The sequence below is a fragment of the Heliangelus exortis genome, chromosome 9 (genome assembly GCF_036169615.1).
Source record: "Heliangelus exortis chromosome 9, bHelExo1.hap1, whole genome shotgun sequence".
NCBI lineage: Eukaryota > Metazoa > Chordata > Aves > Apodiformes > Trochilidae > Heliangelus > Heliangelus exortis.
The window spans coordinates 22,448,746-22,468,513 of NC_092430.1; the positions used below are offsets into that span (position 1 = coordinate 22,448,746).

Consider the following 19,768-nt stretch of genomic DNA (forward strand, 5'->3'; position numbering starts at 1 on the left):
GATCCTATCCACACTGACAGTTTATTGCATTTGAGGCTTTAAGGCTGTGGCTGGAGGCCTTTTGGAAGGGGATTTTGAACACCACCTGAAAGAGGTGGTGGATGATTTCAGCTAACAGTAAGTTAGCAGACTGGTTGCTTTTCACCAGTAATTTTCAGTGTGAAGCCAGATTTCCTCCAGGTCTCAGCACCCAACTGTTCCTTTTTCTGAAGCTGAACAAATGCCCAAGCTTCCACAGCAATTCAGAATCCCAGTGCTCCCACTTGGAACAGGCTATAAATTCATACTTCAGGAGAAGAACACAAATTACCATCATGCTTTTATATTAACAAGTCATTAAATCTATAGAAAATAGTTAATTACTTCCATCAACTTATTGTTTAAAGATGTATTTTTACAGAGCACAAAAATATGACTGAAAGTACGGGGAATAAATTAATATTTGGGAGGTAAAATAACTTACTGAACCATTAAAAGTTCCATTTCTCCAACACCTTTTCCTACAGACCATCAGATACTTCAAAGCCTAAGCTTTAGAAAGAGTGGTGCTCAGCTATGACTGATAACACCCAAATTTATCTGGCTAAAAATAAATAAAGCATGAAAAAACTGTTCAATAAATATTTGATTGTGGTTTCTAGGCCTGATAACTTTGCCTGTGGTTATCCCATTTATCAGTTTCCCAATTGGTTATCAGTGTCGTTGAGTCTGTCTGGATGCTGTGCGATTTGGGAGGTCTTAACAGCTTTGTTCATGAAAATAAGTTAATTTTTTATTAAAGCCAATTCCTGATTTTTTTGCCTGTAGGGCACAGTCCTCAGATGAGTAATTAGAGCTCATACAAAAATCACAGGGCATATATAACAAAAATAAGACATTCTACCAGCACTTACTGCACTCATCAGAAAGGAAGCACAAGGCTGCAACACCCACAGCTGGTGAAGTTTCCACCTCCAGGTGGAAAAACTGAAGTCATGCAAAGTCCAGACAGGATGCAAAGCTACTTTGCACCCACTCCTGAGACTGTTTGTCACTGGTTGTGCCAAGCCTTTGACCAGCCTGAGTTCTACATTGATTACTCCATGCTTTTCCTGGAGAACATGCCCAAAGCAACCAAAGGGACATGAATCTCCAGAGGGGTTGTTTTGGTTTGTTTTTTTTTTTTCCCCACAAAGAAGAATGCACATATCTTAAGCAAAAATCCCTGCAATTATTATAAAGGGGCTTGTAAACAGGCACACATGCCCCAACAGCCTCCTTTCCTAGCTCTAGAAGAAAGGGAGCATTTCACAAGGGCTTGCTCCCAGCAGAGCAGCTTTGGTGGATTTTGAGCAACCCCCACAACCCTCTCACCCCCAGGATGAACAAGATCTGTTTGTTGCCTCTGGGGCTTTGTACAAACACCCTGTTTTTCTCTAAAGCCTCCCATCCCTTCCTTGCTGTGCTTCTCACTTTTCCCAGCTGCATCCCTCCCCGCTGTATCCAGGCAGCAGCAGCCACAACCAAGAAGCCTCCCTGTTCCCCAAAAATGTCCCTTTTGGGACAGGACATGTGACAATGCCTCCTCCCTGCTGGCATGGAGGACAGGCAGAGAGCAGGATTGATGCTCATTCCTCCTCAACTCCTCCTGATGGCCTGAGCCCAGCCAGCCCAGCATCACTCTCACCCCGAATCCTTTTTCTGACATTATTTCCTCCATTTGCTCCCATGGCTGAAAGGGAAACCCCTTCACTCACCGACCCTGTGCACCAGAGTGAGTTCTCCTCGAGAGTCTTCATCCTCATACAGGGAACCAAGAGCATAGTGAAGGAGCTGGGGGGGACCTCTGAACTGCAGCCCTGGAGCCCCAGCAAACCCCGCTGCCTCCTCCGCATCCGCCTCCTCTCCACCTAGGGCTGACACACAAAAATGCCATCAGGACCTGGCCCCAAGCCTTCCCCCATGACAATTTCATTTGCATTTTATTTTTATTATGCTGGTATATTTTCCAGCTCCATTCCCATGTCTGCACAGCAGTTGCAGTCGATTCATTTTCTCATCTGTAGCATAAACAGAGTTTTTGCTATCCAAAAAGAAAAAAAGAAAAAAAGGTATTTTTTTCTTTCTCTGGAAATAACTCTAGTCCTGGAAAGTCAAAAAAAGAAGATTAACCAAGGACTTTAATTTTCCTAACTTGAAGTTTGAGATTATTTTTAGTTAATGAAGGTCATTACTCTAGCTCTTTTTGGAGATGACAAATATAGAGTGAGGCTGACTGTCCAATTTATTTTCGGAAAAACTAAAAATTTGAGCCTTAAAATGATGGGAAATCAGTTGGCTTTCCTTTTGGAGCTGATTAAATATCAAACTCTGCTAAAACCTGCTTATAAAATTAAGTTCCTAGGCTAAACTCTGTACTGGTTACATTGGCAGAAATCCAGAATTACACCACTGACTTAAGTGGAAAACTTGCCTTGGTTCCTCAAGGCAGAATCTGGCTAGCTTTTTTCCACAGGATGTTAAACTTCATCAAATAGTGCAAGAAAACTGTAAAAATACTATTTATTCCTAAAACACAAGGTTTTCAGGCATGTCCAGGGGATTTACATGTTCATCTCCCATTAATCTTTGCCAGAACTTATTCCTTGAGGATGAACTTGGGATCCACATGCTGCACATAGCTCTACCCTGGACACATTTAGAGACGGCTCAAGTTGGGGCTCCCAAAATCCCAGGGTCTGTGAAAATCTTAGTTTTGAATTCTTATTTTAAAAAATATCTATGGGGAGTACTTAATGGCCCACAAGATATAAAAATAACTTACTGATGCAGGACTGTCTGTTAACACCAAGCCTGTAGCCCTCCTTACATGCACATTCATATGACCCCAGAGAATTAACACAGAAATGGTCACAGTTGCCATTCTCAACAAGACATTCATCCACATCTAGAAAAAAAAAAAGACATAAATCATGATTAGATGCAAGTACTTCTGCTTCCAAGCAGTGCACTCTGTGCCTGGATGCACCTGAAAAATTATTCTTGCGAATAAGAAAACCTGTTTTTCTTAGCACTTTGGGGCTCTCTCACTAGTATTAGGGATATTAAAACATTTCAGGGCAACGTAGAATAGATTCTTTCACCTATGTTTTTGTCTCAAGTGAAAACAGCTGCTTCAAGCTGTTAAGCTCAGTTGATCCATTGGTTACTTCGAGGGCTCTTGTTTTGTAGAGTAGTCTTTAACACACATCAAGATGCAGAGTCCACAGAGAGAAGAGGAAAAGTTCCTCTGTGCTGGCTCATCTCCCACAGCTCCCCTTCTCCACGCCGGATACCATGATATTACCATATTCCAAAGTGGAAATCACACATTTGCAAACCTTACCAGCAAAGCTGGCAGAGGGTGGCTGCTTCTGGTTTTAGGGAAATGCCCACAAAGCCCTGGGCTGAGCCACTGGTGCCCAGGCACTCACCATCACAGGCACAGCCATCGGCGTTGAGCTGGAACCCCGCTCTGCAGGCGCAGTCGTAGCCGCCCGCGTAGTTGATGCAGAACTGGGAGCAGCAGGAATCCCCGGTCTCACACTCGTCCAGCTCTGCAAGGACAGACACAGTCTGAGCTGCTGGAAAGCTCCTGGGCTTTTCAGCGTGTGGCTTTCTATGTCTTCCTCTCCTCTCACTCACCTAAACCACTGTCTGAATGCTACATGAATCCTACCTTCCCCCACGGCAGCCAATCCCCTCCACGTCCAGGGAGAGGCATCTTTCCTGCAAGTCTCAGTTACCACCAGATGATTTAGAAAGCAGACAACTAAGTCTCACCAGCCCACAAGTACCATCTCTTTAACAGAAATCTACATAATCACAGCATGTTTAGGTTGGAAGAGACCTCCAAGATCATCCAGTCCAACCTTTGACCAACACCATAATCTAACTACTGACCCACGTCCTTAAGGACCAGGTCCAAATGCCTTTTATGTGCCTCCCCAATGCCTGACAACCCTCTCAGTGAAAAAATTTTCCTAACATCTTGCCTAAGCTTCCCCTGGCACAGCTTCCATCCATTTCCTCTGGTCCTATCACAATTTACTAAGGAGAAGATGTTTAACCATTTGCATTTTTTTTTCTGTTCCATCTTACTCAGTCCAAACTTATGAAACAAGGCTCTGATCCAACAATGTGTTTGCTGGACACCAGCAGCCTGCTAGGTGCAATGGTAGCTTCTGATAACCAATTGCCCATTGCTTTATCCTGCCCTGTGTCCATCTGGAAATTGGTATTGTCAACAGTGCTGCTGTGCTGATTAGATACAAGAATCGAGCTGTTATCTGTTCACTGCAGCCTCTCAGCTGATCTCAGCCCACTGAGCAGGTCGGTGGCCATCAAGGGCCACCTTGTCAATGCTGAGTCTGCAAAAGGCTTTGGAATGTTACCCAGCAGCTGCAGATGGGAAAGGTCAGCATCTCAATTAACCTTGGAAGGAGTACCAACAGTATTAGGAAACACTGACAGGAGAAAGAGGAGAAAGAAAATGTAATTAATCAGTTGAGGTGAGGAGGTCAGCACAAAGATGATTAATGCAGGTTATTTGAACATGGAGTGGTTTCCAGAAATGTCACAAGATGAGCTCCTCTGCAGTCTGTCAGATGATGCCTTGCTCTGGGGTCTAGCAACAGCCCCGTGTCTGTGTAGGAATGCAAAAGTTGCATCCAACAAAAAGATTTTGCCATTAAGAGCAGTTTTTCAAGTCATCAGCCTTGCCAAACCCTTCTCCTGCACTCTCCTTCCCTCACTGTGGCTGGACTAACTGCTTCCCTCTGAAAGAAATCTCCACCAGCAGGTCACTGAGCCAAGGTGCAGGCAGGAGGCTGCTCTTCCTCCTCTCATCTCTGCACAAATTGAGACTGTGCAACCCATCCCAGCTCTGTGAGGCTCTGAGTCCAAATCTACCTCCCTTGCCTTCTTGTCTTTCATTTTTGAAGCTCCATCATCAACCAGCCTTGCAGAACTCAGTTCTTTCTTCCTCCCCTGCACTTTTTCTGTTTCAAGACCCTTCTCATCTGAAATGCCTCTCATTCACCAGAGCTCCAGCTCGCTAGCTCTCCTCATGTCTAACTAGACTTCTCTATGGTGTCTGCTTACTTTTTTTTTTTTTCTTTCCTTTCTCTTCTTGGCTATTCTTAAAATTTTAATGGCACAGTGACAGCAAGTCTAAACCAGAATGAGACAGTTTGCACAGCAAAAGCCATAAACAAAAAAAGTCACATTGTAAAATCGTGTAAGACATGAAGGAATTTCTAAGCACTTCTCTCAAAATAAAAACAAATCTAACTATGGCTTTCACGTCTTAAGTGAGACTTCTCACAGCCAGAAGTGCAACCTCATCACTGAGCAAATCTGATGGAAATAGAGCAACTTCTTTAACACAAAGTGGAGTTTGGGCACGAGGCACTTCAGAACAGCAGCGCTACTGCTCCCAGCCAGAGCTGAGCCTCTCCCCAGCTGGTGGGTGAGGAAAAGAAGGAAAAAAAGTCAGGTGAGTGATGCTTGGGCTAGACACAGTGAGATACAGCCAGAGTGATGCATCAAAGTGTCATCTTCCATTTGAGAGGCAGAACTCCTTCCCTTTGTTAATTAATAATCCCAGCAAACACGCAGAGCCAGGCAAGCCGGAGCAGCGGCTGTGACAGCGCCAGAGGACGGTATTAATTAAAACTTGTAGGAGAAAGGCAGGAGATGGGAAGGCATTTCCTTGAGCGACAGCTCTCCTGCAGGCTTCCCTTGCAGAGAGACCCACCACACCTCCTCCCTCCTCCCATGGAGAGGCTGGGAATTACCTGCACACGTTTTGCCATCCAAATCGAGGCGATAGCCGTCGGGGCAGGAGCAGCGCGGCCCCGCTGCCGTGTGCTGGCAGCGGTGAGAGCAGCCACCGTTGCTGTCCTGGCAGCTGTTGACAATTTCCATCTCGATGCCTTGTGGAGAAACAAATCAAAAAGATGTTAAAAAGCATGCAGAGAGGGAGAGTCACCAGGGAACAAGGCTGCTGTGAAAAAGCATCCATAGCTCGATGGATTTAGCCGGAAATATAAGCCCGGCTCCCGAGAAGAACTTGTTTTGGAGTGACTGAACTCCAGGTATTTGTCTCTTTGTGTCATAACAGTGGATGCTCTTGACATTGGCAACATGAAGCCAGCTCACTGTTTCAGCAGTCTGCCTGTTATGAAAGCTTTCATGGGTTTCCTGGAATTTATGCTTTGCTTGAACCTAACAGTGAGCTCTGCCCTTGCCCCGGAGGAGTGGAGCCATCTGAAGGACCCAGATGGTTCCTCTCAACCCAGACTGCTTATGCTTTGCAAAGAACAGCTTTTAGCTTTGTATGTGAATGTGAATGGGAAAGAGATGGGTTCTGAAACATCCACTGAACACAGATGCCTCCAAATTTTCATAGCAGAGGCCTGTCACCAAGCCTGACACCTAACCACAAAGCAAATCTGTAGGTTTTGCCCCTTGGATACCCCTTCAAGGGGACACACAGGAGCCCCTCTGATCAGACTTTGTACCTCTACAACTAAGACAGTGGGTGGTGTGATGCTGGCAGCAGCCCCCTTCACCCTGATGGACCCACCCCACTCTCCAGCCCTTGGTTTGCTTGACAGTCCTGGCAACATTTCAACAGGTCCAGTGGAAACCTTCCTAGAGGAAAGGGAACATCTGTCCATCTCATTCCCACCAAGGTACTTCATTAAATAATTTCTTCAGGATGAAAAGAGTTCAGTTATCAAGTTTCTCTCAAAGAATTACCTGAATTGTCTTCTTACAGAGCTATTTAGAGAGGAACTGATTGCAGAAGAACTCAGAAACCTCCTCCCCTAAAGGAGCCACCCTGCTTCCAGAAACAGCCCAGCTCAGAGTGATGCCATCAGATCTGGTACACAAGGATGCTATTTCCTCACTGTTGCAGCTCATGGACACATCTATGTCAGTGGCTCTGATCCTATCACTTCTTGTGCTCCCAGGGAGAAATCTGACTGCCAGAAAATAATGCAAGTCTAGATGGCAGGGGGTATAAATGAGGAGAACATAGATCAGGGGCTACATCTCCTGCGTGGTATGACTGCTTGCACCAGAGAAAAGAAATATTGTCTCCTGTCCAATGTGTTAAGATGGGATCTAGGAAATCCAGCCATCAAACAGAGAATCTGACTTCCTCATCATTTATTGTGTCTCAGTTCTTAATCAGTAAAACTGGGACAGCAGCTCTTCCCCATGCCACTGGGGAAATGAAAAAAATAAACAAAGATTGTAAATTGCTCAAACACTGGGATAATCCTGATCATAAATATATGCAGAATGTTTTTTATTTTTATTGTTTGCTCTGTAATATTGTACACCAGGCACAGAGATTCACCACCCCCAGAGAATTGCTGAGCATAAGAGAAAAAATATTATCAGAAAATCACTATGAAATCTAAGTGGTCTAAATAACTTCCTTATACTCATAACAGATCATTTCATACCTAGATATTAATTGCATTTCCTCTGCCATTGCACTACTCACAGTTGCCCATCACCCACGAAATAATTCTCCAGGATGTCTCTCCTGTAATTGGTTTTTGGTTTTAATGTATGTTAATGCTTTGAAACTGATTTTCACCCTTATTAAGTATTTCTTACACATACATTCTTAAAGAAAGCATTCATTCTCTGGCATGCAGCATATTTTCCTAAGGAAATTCTGCTGAAAGTTCATGCACAGTATTATTAAGATTGAATGATCTTTGCCCATCTCTTTGCTGGAACAGGTCATGCTTTGTCTGCATTCCAGTGAGCTTATGTTAGGTCCATAATAACACCAACTTTTCTACATCACCTCCTTTATTAACCTAAATTTGCCTTCAGGGACAGCCCAGGGATCACCTATCAGCTCACAGTGCTTGGGAGTCTGTCCCCTTCTCAAGAACAGCAGTGTGGATTAAAAAACCCTGCTGGCAAGAGGGAGGTATGTGAGGGAAGACAACATGGCTCAGCATCATTTTAGTCTGGAAAATTTTAGTTGTTCAAATATTTTTTGCATCCCCAATTTTGCTTATTTTTCTAACCCCCTCCCCCACACCAAATTCTCTACTTAACAGTGTCAGTAAACTCAGGAGAAAAATAAGGAAACCTGGAGAGATGAAGGCAAGAGCAGAGTTTGTTTTGTTTTGCATCAGATTCAGCATAAAAATAATACTGGGAGGAGGAGGGCAGGAATGAATACATTCCATGGAACAGCAGTATTTTGGTAGCTCTGCAATAGAATTCACCAGACTCTGTAGATAAACCAACAGGGCTATTTGCTCTTTGAAATGCAGTAATTAAGGTCTGAATACAGGCTTAGGAATGTATCAACCTGCAAAACCAGCAGAAGATGAAGGAAATAGTATTAAGCTTGAGCTTTTGCACGCATTTATTTTGCTGGGAGTGCTAATCCAACTGAATTAAAACTGAAGCATAGCAGTTTGCAGATAAGATGTCCTGAAATGCATAGCTGTGAAAGAGTCACTTACGGTAGCACTGCTTTCCATCAGCCCCCAGCTCAAAACCAGGATTACAGACACAGGTGAAGGATCCCAGAGTGTTCACACAGCGATGAGCACACCTGCCTCTCCCTTCTGCACACTCATCAATGTCTAAAAAAGCAGAGAGAAAGGCAGAGGCATCCATTAGGATATTGAAATAAAAAATAATACTGCTTTCCATGCACATGGCTGTATTTCCAAGCATCCACTGCAATGAGCATCCTGATGTCAGTCTACAAATGACAGCGTTTCATGAATGCAGGAACACCAAACTCACAACATCATTCTGCAAGACCTCCTTTTTTTCTAACCATAGCTGATATTGAACTTTTCAACATGAATATTTACAATATCAGACTTTATATTTGTAGTATCAGCCAAAGTAGCTTGTCTATTATTCCAACAACATAAGCAACAGCAAAAAAAAAAAATGAGAACGCAGAAAAAAATTCCTGTCTCCCAATACCCTAAAATTATCACATACATTACTTTTAAATTAATAGAGCAGGAAAGGTCTAATTATTTCCTGACTGTCAAATGATTTGGATTAAGTGGTGGCTGGGCCTCTGCAGGTATGATGGAGGCAGATCCTCTGTGTCACATCCCTGAATCCTGCAGCTTCTTCTAGAGAAGCCCAGCAGGGAGGCAGCAGCTCCTCGAATCAGGAGTTTCACCCCACAAAAAAGGTGAAGAGCATGGGGGGGACAATTCTTCACCCAGTCCTTTACCAGGCAGGCTGCTCCTCAGCTTTACACTCCCTAGTCTGTATTTGGAAGTTGAATGCCACCAAAGGCATCCATCTTCCTAAAATCTCAGCGGAGCATGAAAATATTCTTAAGGAGTAATTACCGAAAGAAAAAAAAAAAAAGCAAAGTAAAATCTTGTACTAAATACTGGTGCTGTGGAGCACATCTGCAGGCAACACCAACCTCTTTGCTAAGACTGGCTTTTTCTTGCAACCCCCTAACCCACCTCCTGCTCCTTCCTTTGTTCTGACATTTTGCTTGCAAAATAAAGATTCGTTGTTGCCCTGATCCTGAGTCAGTGTCTTGCACACAGGGGAGAACAGCCCGGTGTGCAGCTCCTCACCTTTTCACCAGAGCAAACCACTTGCTGACAGGTTTCTCTCTCCGTATGAGCTGTGATCAGTGTCAGTACTCATAGTCCCTTAGACTTGAACACAAGCAGCTTGATACATGCAATCAGCCCGGTTGCAAAAAGATGCCCCAGGCAGTGCAACCACCACACATCGACTCATGAAAATTTCAGGATAAATGACAGCTTCTCTGAAGCAGCAATGTGAGTAGCTGCTGTGTAGAATCAAATGGGCTATTTCTCCTTTTTCTGTAATTATCTGGCATTTTGCAAGTAGACTGTGTTGGCAAATGTTGTAAATGTTCCTCTCTCTGTTTTTCTGCTTTTTCATATAGAGAAAAACCCAAAAAACCTGAACCACAGCCACTGTTCTCTGTATCTTATAAATAAAGCCAATAGCCCAAGTATGACACTAGAGTTGCCCTCTGCCTCCTCCTAGCTTGGCTGCCAAAGAGTCAAATATCAGCTTGAATTTTGCAAAAGCCACTGAATAATTTCTAGGAGGAAAAACAATAATTGTACATCCATCTTAAGACATGATTCTTAAGGACTCAAAAGAGTGTTGCCGTGAGGTCAGAGAGAAAATTTATTCCAACAGGTAACATTTCATGTTACCTAGTGCTTCAGTTTATACATAAATTAACAGAATTGTCAGTGTGTGTCAGAGTAACATGCTGACCCCAGAATTAAACCCACTGCTGTCTACACTACCTAAAAACACTCTGCTTTTTCAGTAACCTTGCTCATGAGTAATCCCAGTAAGAGGGGAATCACTGAGGTGTGCAGTGCTACTCACAGAAGGACTTACAGGCAACTGAGTGAAATACTCAGGGTAGGAAGAAAGTATTTTGCAAACATTCAGTAGTCTGTGGGGATAAGACAACAGTTTCAATACTGGCAAAACTTTGACCAGGTTTTCAAAATGCCTGAATACATACCTGGATCCAGATAATGCTGTTAAAGTTCATAAATACTTTTTACTTCATAAAACTGATAAGCTATCCAGCTCTCAAGTATCAGATTGAAAGAGAAAAGTAGGTATTTTGGTCTCTAATTTTCCCAAATTTCAGGTCAGAAATGCTTTAGATCCTTTTGAAAATCACAGACTAAATTCAGGACTTTGGAATTCAACTTTTAAGCTCTTTGCTTTGGAAATCATACACTTCATGGTTTCTTCCTTCACAGTAGTTTCTCTATTAATATGGAAACAGTTCTCCAGCTAAAAAGCCCTTTGAATTCTAAATAGGTTTTCATGACCTGGTTGAGAGTTACTTGAACCAGTTTTCCAGGATCTGTATCTGGGGCATTATTTTAAAGGGACCCTACAAGAGTAACACTACTGCACCTACAAACCCAGTTGCTAGAAAGCAGGATTTAAGGGAGCACAGAGCAAGCTGCATTATTAAAATGGTCCTTTGAGACTGTCAGCTGACACAAATATCACAGAGAGAAATGCTGGTTCAAAGCAAATCTGCATATTTGTGTCCCATACTCCACTAAAGCCCAGTAAGTCAGAGCACTGATTAATAACTTTCTTCCCAACACACAGTTTACAGCTTCTAAACTAAACAGGATTTTTTTTTTCCTGTAGAAAGATAATACCCTGGATGACACTTGCATTTTGCAACTCCTCTCTCATTTTGACACATTTGTGAGCACCCTCCACTCCTGCTTCTGCAGGAGTCTATCACTGAAACCAATTAGAGAGCACTTTCAACTCAAAGGTCATGTTTTTGCCTGAAAACAGTCTTACCTGCCAGTGTTACAACTTAGGTGGAAGATTACTGTAGCTGTAAGAGATTAGTCTGAAAAAAAATAAAATAAAAAAATGGACAGAATTTGGTGTATAGTAAAGCTGTTGCTTTTCTGTGTGCTGTTTTCTCTCTTGCTGGACGGCAGGAGAGAGCCAGAAACACTTTAAGCAGTGGGAAACTGGGCTCATTTTACACCTTGGAAGTAGGACAAGAACAGTACATTTTCTTCTTCTTTTTCCATAGCTGAGCAGATCTCAAGAGTTACTCTAAACAATAGCAATTAGCACTGCAATATGTGTGAACCCATAAACACATAAAACAGTGGAGTTTGCCATGGAACAATGTCTATTTTAAAAGACACTGGGGGAAATCAGTGCTGAAGAGCCCCAAAAGACCTCCTTCAGTCTAAAAACATATGCTGTTCATGTAGCACAACAGAGCTTTTTATTCTTGTTTTGAGTAACATACCATTTTTCAAGGAGAAGCTGCTCTGAGAGGCAAGTACTTAGAAACACTACTTTAAAAGTCTCTGCAGAAGTCCTCACCTCAAAAATTTCACTGTGTTTTATGGGTTTATTTTAGGAACATACACCTGCTGGAAGCATACTGATGTATTTGCCCAAATAAAGACCTCTTAGGACTGTTGGGATATTTCTGATTTGGGTGCAGAGCCAGAGTTTTCATACCAAAATCTGAAAGTCAGCACAAGGTTTAGGTTTCAGTGTGGAGTACTAATTACCTGAAGGAGCTGGTGAGTAAAATTTGAGTAGGCAAATTTGGAGGATACCTCTGAAAGTGTGGCCCCTAGAGTTCTTCTTAGTTTCAAATAAACCTTTATAAAAGCTAAGCCTCTTTCCTTACAATACAAGTTTTAATTCAGTTTTAGATTTTTACTAATCATTGTCTGATTTGAGACCTTCAACCAGTATTCCTCACTTGCCTCCAGCCCATCTTCTTCACTGGCCATCTCAAGCTCTACACAAGCCACGTTCTACTGGGACAGAAGGAAACTCAGCATCAGTTCAGCAGCACTGGCAGTGGAGTTTCAGTAACCCTGTGGAAAGGTTGAATGTCTTTTCCTCTAGACCTTGCTGCTTGGCTCTTTCAGTAGGTAACCAGATACATAGAGAGTTATGCAGAAGGAAACAAGAGAGTAAGACCTCTATTTTATACACGTGTATTTCAAGGTGAAGTAGCTTTTTTTTAAATGTTCTCCAATTTTTATTTCTGTGTAAACAGTGGCATTTTCTGAACACCTTGAATTCCCTTGTTTCATCTCCTGGCATCTCAAGAACAGAACCATACAAGTTTGCAGGCTTAGAGTTGGACCTGACAGTATAAAAAAACCCTAAAAAATAGTGTTAAGGATGTAGAACTGAAATTTTCTGTTGCACTTTCAACAGGTTTCCAGGGGACAGAAGCACTTCATCCTATGTGACACCTTTGAGGCTGACAACTTGGCTCTGCAGTTCAACCATTTGCTGTCTACAAAGGTTGTAGCTTCAAGCAAGAACTTGTTCCTTGATGGTAGGAAGTACTGAGTTATGTGCTGATTCTTTTTCTATTTGGAAAGATTAAATGAAATCACTATCAAACAGTACCTGTTAAATATGCATAGTACAAAGGTTTTCAGAGCATCTGAGCCTTTGATTTGAGCATGATTACAATATAGAGTAAAACTTGTAATAAACTGGGACATGAAAACAAGCAAACAACAAATAATAGGGTAGATGTTAGTAAATATAGTAATTTGAACAAAGATTGCAGCCTTGGTAGTCCTTAGAGAAGATAACAGTTTGTAAAGGGAAGATCTTCAGCAGATAAGGCAACCACAGTTTGACTTGCATACCACTGATATATCTTTTTTCCTGTAACAGACAGGTTTCAGGAAAAGCTAAAAATAACTCTTTAGTGCTCTTTTCCCTACACATTTAGCTCTTATTATTCATCTCAATTTCTTCAGTAGAGAAGAGACTCCATCCTACAAATCTCTATCCCAAGCTGTTAAACAGTATGGCAAAAATTCCCAATTGTTGAAGGCTGCACCACCCTGCTACCACCATTCCTGGGTGTTTCTGCATGGCCTTTCAGGGCTGCAGGATGCAGCACAGGCCCCCAAGGAGCCAGCAGGGATGACTCCACACTCACAGCACAACCAGACACCCTCATGAGGCTGTAGATGCTCCATCCAACCTAGCACTACAGCAGCCATCCTTACTGGCTGGCTCTTAAAAGCAGCCAGGCTCACCTCCTCCCACCTTCTCTGCTTCAAACATCTGTAACTGCCAACCCAAATGGCCACTTAATGCTCATTTTCTCCTGTAAAAATCCTGTCCATCAGATTAATGAGCACTTTTCTCTCCCAGGTGTTTATTTGCTAAACGTCACCTTTCTTGGTGCTTATTTTCCCAGCTGAGCTTCCCTTCTAAGACAGATTCTCCTCCCTCTGACCCCAGCTGTCCTCCTGGAGGAGGATTTCCACCACCCTGAGCACAGATAACCATGTGAACTCCAGATAAGGTCTCACTCTCAGGCAAAACTCACCTCACCACTTCCCCACAGTGAGGAGGAGAAATTCCTCACTGGCTGGTGAGGAGCTGCTGTCTTCAGTGGGTGGCTGAGCCTCCTCAGCCTCATGGTGGAAAGGAGCAAATGCCCATAGTGGCTGGAATGCTGGCAAGAACCCAAGGGACAAACTCATGCTGCTGCTAGAGCCAGAGTGCAAAGTGGCCCATGATGGTTTGAACTGCTCCAGGACTTCCCAAGGGACAACTCCCACCCAACGAGGCACTGCCACACTCAGATCCTGCCAAACAACCTCTGTGCCACCAAAGCACCATAAAAAAAACACTAAAAAGCTTTATGCAGGGGCTTGCACACTCAGCTGGCTTGGCCAAGGACATCTTGAGCAGCAGAGGCAGTGGAGGAGCCACAGGAGGCTTGGAAACAGGCTGGAGAACAGCAGAAGAAGGTCTCTGATTCCCTCTCCCCACTACAGCTCCCTTTTTCCAACTCTTTCTGACAATTTCAGGGACAAAACACGGCCACCCCATGAGGGATGGAGGAGGGAGCTGGCTGAGGATGCTCACTGAAGCACAGCGTGTGCCATCTCTGTGGAGGGCAGGAGTTGGGAAGGCCAACACCAAAAGCCAAGTGCTGGTTGCACACAGCCTGAGTTGGAAGCAAGCTGAACAGCAGGATTTACTTACACTTTATACACAGCATATAAAACCTCTGAGCAGAAGAGGAGCCATATGGAAACGGTTTTGTGACAGGAATTTCAGCTCAATAAATCCATAAATTTGGCCCTATCTTTCTCTGGCATGCTCAAGGGTACCATGTGTGTGCATTTACGTTAGGGAAGGGGGGGAGGTGATCTTAAAAGCTGATGAATATGTTAAGATATATGATAAATTAAAAAAAATTAAAAAAAAAAAATCCAACAATCAAACCCAAAGGTAGCATTTCTATTCTGCTTGTGAGAGTGTTTGCTTAGAAACCTGGAGGGGAGGATGAATGAATCAGACTGTGATTAGGAGCAATAGAAGCCAAAAGCAGATAAAGAAAAGGCTTCATGCAGAATAAAATGTGTTCTACAGGCCAACTCTAAATATGACTCGGTGAGTAATAAAATGTTAGAATTAAAACATGATTAAGTTCCTAACCTATGTCATCACTGTCAGTGTGCAACAAACAGCCAGGAGTCTGTGAAGCCAAAATCCTGTTGAAAGTTGCAAACCAAGGTGAACTTCACATCTCAAATGTGTCACTTTAATCCTGTGAATAAGTGATTCCTAACAATGCTTTTGGCAAGCAGGGTGAAATATGAATGAGTACAGTGACCTGAAGTACTGCCCTGGGGGCTTTGAAATTGCCTTTAATGTGTGTCTCTAGGCAGGTAGCACAGGACTTACCTTCACAGGATTTGGCATCCCTCTTCAGCTGGTAGCCTGGCTGGCACTGGCACTTGTATTGGTCTTCACCAAGCTGAACACACTCCTGTTCACAGCCCCCCTTGTTAACACTGCAGGGATTGACAGCTGGAGCCAAAGAAACATTGAAGGAACACGTCAACAACCCAAGAAACTTATTTCCTATTTTAAATACACAAAATGACAGTAAAAATAGGCAAACCTTGCAGAACAGCTTTCCTAAATGCACCTGTCCCCCATCCCCTGTGTGATTGCTCTCCCTTGCATTCATGGTGCTTGTTTGACACAGCATCTCACGTTGGTGAAAGCCACTGATTCCAGGGAGAGGCAGGTGAGATCTAAGAGCTGCAATGCTGACTGAAGTACAGCCAACCTTTGATCTGACAGCAGCAAAGCACTTGAGAATCCGCTGAAGTAAGGAGAGGGGAAGAAAGAGCTGCCCCACTGGCACTTGCCCATTGGGGTTTTTTCTGTCCCTGCTGATTGATTTAAAAAAAAAAATAAAAAATTGTCTTTCAGGCTGATTTCCTCATGAAAAGGAAGCTGCAAATGACAGGAGACACAAGCTGGGCAGGACAGACATATAAAGTAAACCACAAGGAAAAAGAGGCTCTTTAGTGCTTCTCTAAAGATGCTCCTTCTTTTGACCAGGCAAATTAATATTCTTCTTTTGTCCAACGTATATCTCAGGCCTCTGGAGAAACATTTCTCCTCCTGCCAAACTACATTAACACACACCCACACCTATTCGCACGCTGCATCTAAAAATCAGACGGATGGTTTGAACCTGTTATTGTGCTGCACGTATGGAAGTGTGAGTGTCTGCATGACTGCAGCTATATATATTTCAACAGCAGGGATGGATTATGTTCTCCGTGAGCAGCTCAGGAAGACTGTGTGCTCCCTCACGGAAGGCATGAAACTCCAGGCCCAATGAAGTTAGCAAAGAGCTCTGAGATTTGCTTTGGGAATATGGATCGTAATTCATTTATCTGTAACAGACATGAAGACACTTGTTAACCACAAATGCTGCTGTAGGATGCACTTCACCCTATGCTAGCAATTAGCAAATAGTTTGTGCAGCCAAATCTGTGTTAAAAAGATGAAAAGGAAAGCAAATTTTTACATTATCATGGATGCATACACACCAGTGGCCAAGAAAGTCCTCGCTGCACGTTGGACCTGACCCTGGCTTCTCGTCTCCATCTGATTCTGCAAAGCCCCTGCCTGCTTATCCATGTAACTCAAAAGCAGCTCAATTTCCACACAGGAAAGGAGAGAGCAGACCTGACACACTCAAACCATCCTGCTGGCTGAATGTTTGTATCCAAAGACCTGTTTTTCAGCAAGAATATTCAAATAAGATGAAAATATTTCAGAAGATGGGGAAAAAAAAAAAAAAAAAGCCTTAAATTGGCTCCAAGCGACAGAATAATACATCTAGGTTTTTAAAAGTGCCATTTTCTCTCCCTCCTTCTCTGGACATAAGCCAGTTTGGATGTAAGGGGGGGGAGAGATGAGAAGCAACCTGCCATAACCAAGAATTTGGGAGGATTTGAAGCCAGAGGGGGACGGGCATCAACTCCCACCCTGGGAACTCACTCCGTCGGGGCCACGCAGCCTGGCTTGGCGTGGGGGGGCCAGGGATTTCTGCATTCAGCACCCCTGCTGCTGAGGCATCGTCAGGCTATGGGAGAACAGGTGTCAGACTGAAGGAGAAAGAGCTGCCAGGCATGGAATGGGGCGAGTTTTGTGCTGGTGCTGCCAGGCGCCGGCACCGCGTCTTTGATCAGCGCAAGGGAGAGACTCGGTGTGTCACCAGGCTGATGTCACCTCTTGGTAAAAGGGGGGGGTTGTGGCTGGAGGTCTGAGCACGTGCATGGGGCTCGGGTAGAAACAGAGCAGAGCCTCTGCTTTTAAAGATTTATTTTTGAAATTTTTTCTTGGAATTTGGTGGGAAAGCAGCCCCGCTGCCGGGCCCTGATGGGCGCGGCGGGATGGGGCAGCTGGGGAGAACCCCCTTGAGATGCTGAAAGAACAATGGGGATGGTGGTGGGAGACACCACGAGGAAAGATCTGCAAATGGATGAGAAATGAGCATTTCTCAACCCATTATTTTTCACAATAATTCTCATACTTTTACAAAAAATCCCCAACCCAAGTATGAAGCCATAGTTGGATGTACACAGCCATGGGGTCAGAACATGCCCTCTCTGCAAGCCTATGTCTTCCATCACTTTAAATCCAATCTTATCAAGTTCTTGTCTTAATTTCAGACATGCTGTGCTTCTACTTATGTGGAAAACCATGCATTATGGATTTGTAGAGATATTTTCTTTGTTACTTCCTCTGTTAAGAATCTTAGTGTGTGAAAGTCTCCATAAAAACCTGCATCTCAACAGCTTTTCTACATAAGGCAGACATCAAAGATAACAGCTGGCACCAGAGATGCTTTGGGGTCTAAATACTCTGCTCTGCTTTCACTTCCAGGAGTTCAAAGAACAATAAAATCCAGCGAAGCAATGAATTTACATCAGTCAAAAAACACAGCCCAGGACTACAGTAAACATGTTCACCGAATTTCTGCTTTCCAGTTAACAGTCAGCTAAACTTTAATGAAGTTAAACTCATCCCATTAACATAATGAAGGCATTAAAAAAAAACCAAACAAAATTGGACAGTGAACGTTCCGTCTGGCACATATATATAAAAATGAATTCAACAGTTAGCAAAACTTGTGGCAAAAGCTAAGAAAAGAAGCACTGAAAAAGCTAAAATTCAGGCATGGCAGAAAGTATCAGAGATCATATCAAGGGATTGAAGAAGAAAGAAGTTTTCTTTCACACACAAGTTAGCACTGAACAAGGAAACTCATTTTAGAGGTTGTTTGCCACAGAGTACAATCAGGAGCTTCTGATGACAGCAGGGGGAATGGCAAACAGAAAATACATTTTTTCAAACCATGTATTTTGAGGCTTATACTAGTGGTGGAGGGACAGAGCATCAGCAGTTAGCCAGGATCCCAAAGACCCTGTGATGATATAGTAGGAGAACTGGACTTGCTGGAAACAGTTGGTGACAGAAGTTCATTCATCTTCCATGCAATCACATGGGAAAGTATTGCTTATCCCAGGTTTTGGATTCTTTGGATGCAGGCTGAATATCTTAGATCCAATTCTTTATGTATGGGAGAATTCCAAGCCATCTAGGTGGCAAAATCTGCTTCCCCTCAAGTGATTTTGGCACTTTTGCTCCCACAAACATGGGGTTGCCAAAAAAAAAGAAGAAGAAAAAAAAAAAGATGTGGAGAGAATGAATGTAAGAGAAATCTGGGTGGGGTTCATCTGAAAAGCCTGTCTAAAGGGATGCTTGTTTCTTGTTTCTGCAGCTAATCACCCTCCAAAACAGCTCATGTCCAGAATCTCTTTTGATCCTTACCATTTGGGAGAGGTTACAGCCTCTAAAGGATCCACAGAAGAAATATTACTGCCAATGTGAGCCCTGCGTGTTCTGCTTAGCTGCCCTAGGTCAAAAAATGTGCATTTCTGGGGGCCCTTCTTGATCAGATGAGTGCTCAAACCCAAATGTACAAACTGGTGCAACAGAAAAGGCAAATTTTCCATCCTCACCAGCCAGTGCAAGCAGTTAGAGCTCAAATCCCAGTGACAGGCACTCAGGGGTTACTGGTTTACACTAAATGCTCCTCTCTGTCCCCATCAATAAGTAACTGTCTCGTGCTCCAATGCATGAGAGCTTATTATATCCATTTATTTTGGTGCCTTGTCTAAACAGCTGAAACAGAACTCAATATCCTCTGCCCAGTATTGTGTGTATCCATTATCATGATAGCAGTGCTCTCTGAAACTTACTCCTGTCTCTCATCTTAGGATTTATTTCTGTTTCACCTTGATAATTTCCCAGATTCTACAAACAGAACTGAATGTGTTATTAAGTAATTTTAGTACCTTCTTGTGAATACTTCTGTGAAATGAAAACTTACTGTCTAATGTTCATAGATAGGACACTCCAAACTGAGCTTCTTGATTGTTTGTGCCATGAGAAAATTTTACTAATCCATATCCACAGAAGGTTTGACATATTATAAATTCATTTAAATGCTACAATATCTGCTTCTGGTCTTTATCATCCTGTTCTCTCCTTATTTCCACCCCCACACCTCCCCCAAAAGCCACTGTAAACTTTTTTTTGTGTGTGTAAAAATTCTCTCTACACCACAGCTGAAAATGAGACTATTTAGAGAGAGTAACATAACTCAAACATCACACCTTTCACTTCTGAATCTTCCCTGGTCAGAGGGCATCAGAAAGAGATGGAATTATCTCTTGAATTCACAGAAAGACACTACTGATTTAGTTGAGTATGAACCACTCTGCTTTTACAATGATTTTTTTTTAATCTACCACTAGTGTTTGCTTGCCCATTCCTT

General features: G+C 43.1%; 1 protein-coding gene across 4 annotated transcripts in view; it reads right to left on the minus strand.

Moving 5' to 3' along the window:
* The window catches only part of LOC139800035 (multiple epidermal growth factor-like domains protein 6), a 188,025-nt gene that overhangs the window by 42,133 nt on the left and 126,124 nt on the right, over positions 1-19,768 (minus strand). For all 4 annotated transcript variants that reach the window (XR_011727553.1, XR_011727554.1, XM_071752718.1 and 1 more), the window contains exons 7-12: positions 15,304-15,429; positions 8,529-8,651; positions 5,817-5,954; positions 3,453-3,575; positions 2,804-2,926; positions 1,737-1,895 (exon numbers count right to left, since the gene is read on the minus strand). Coding sequence is in view for 2 of the 4 variants with exons in the window: in XM_071752718.1 (XP_071608819.1) it covers positions 1,737-1,895; positions 2,804-2,926; positions 3,453-3,575; positions 5,817-5,954; positions 8,529-8,651; positions 15,304-15,429 (792 nt within the window). In the remaining 2 variants the exon portion in view is untranslated. The remainder of the gene's footprint in view (positions 1-1,736; positions 1,896-2,803; positions 2,927-3,452; positions 3,576-5,816; positions 5,955-8,528; positions 8,652-15,303; positions 15,430-19,768) is intronic.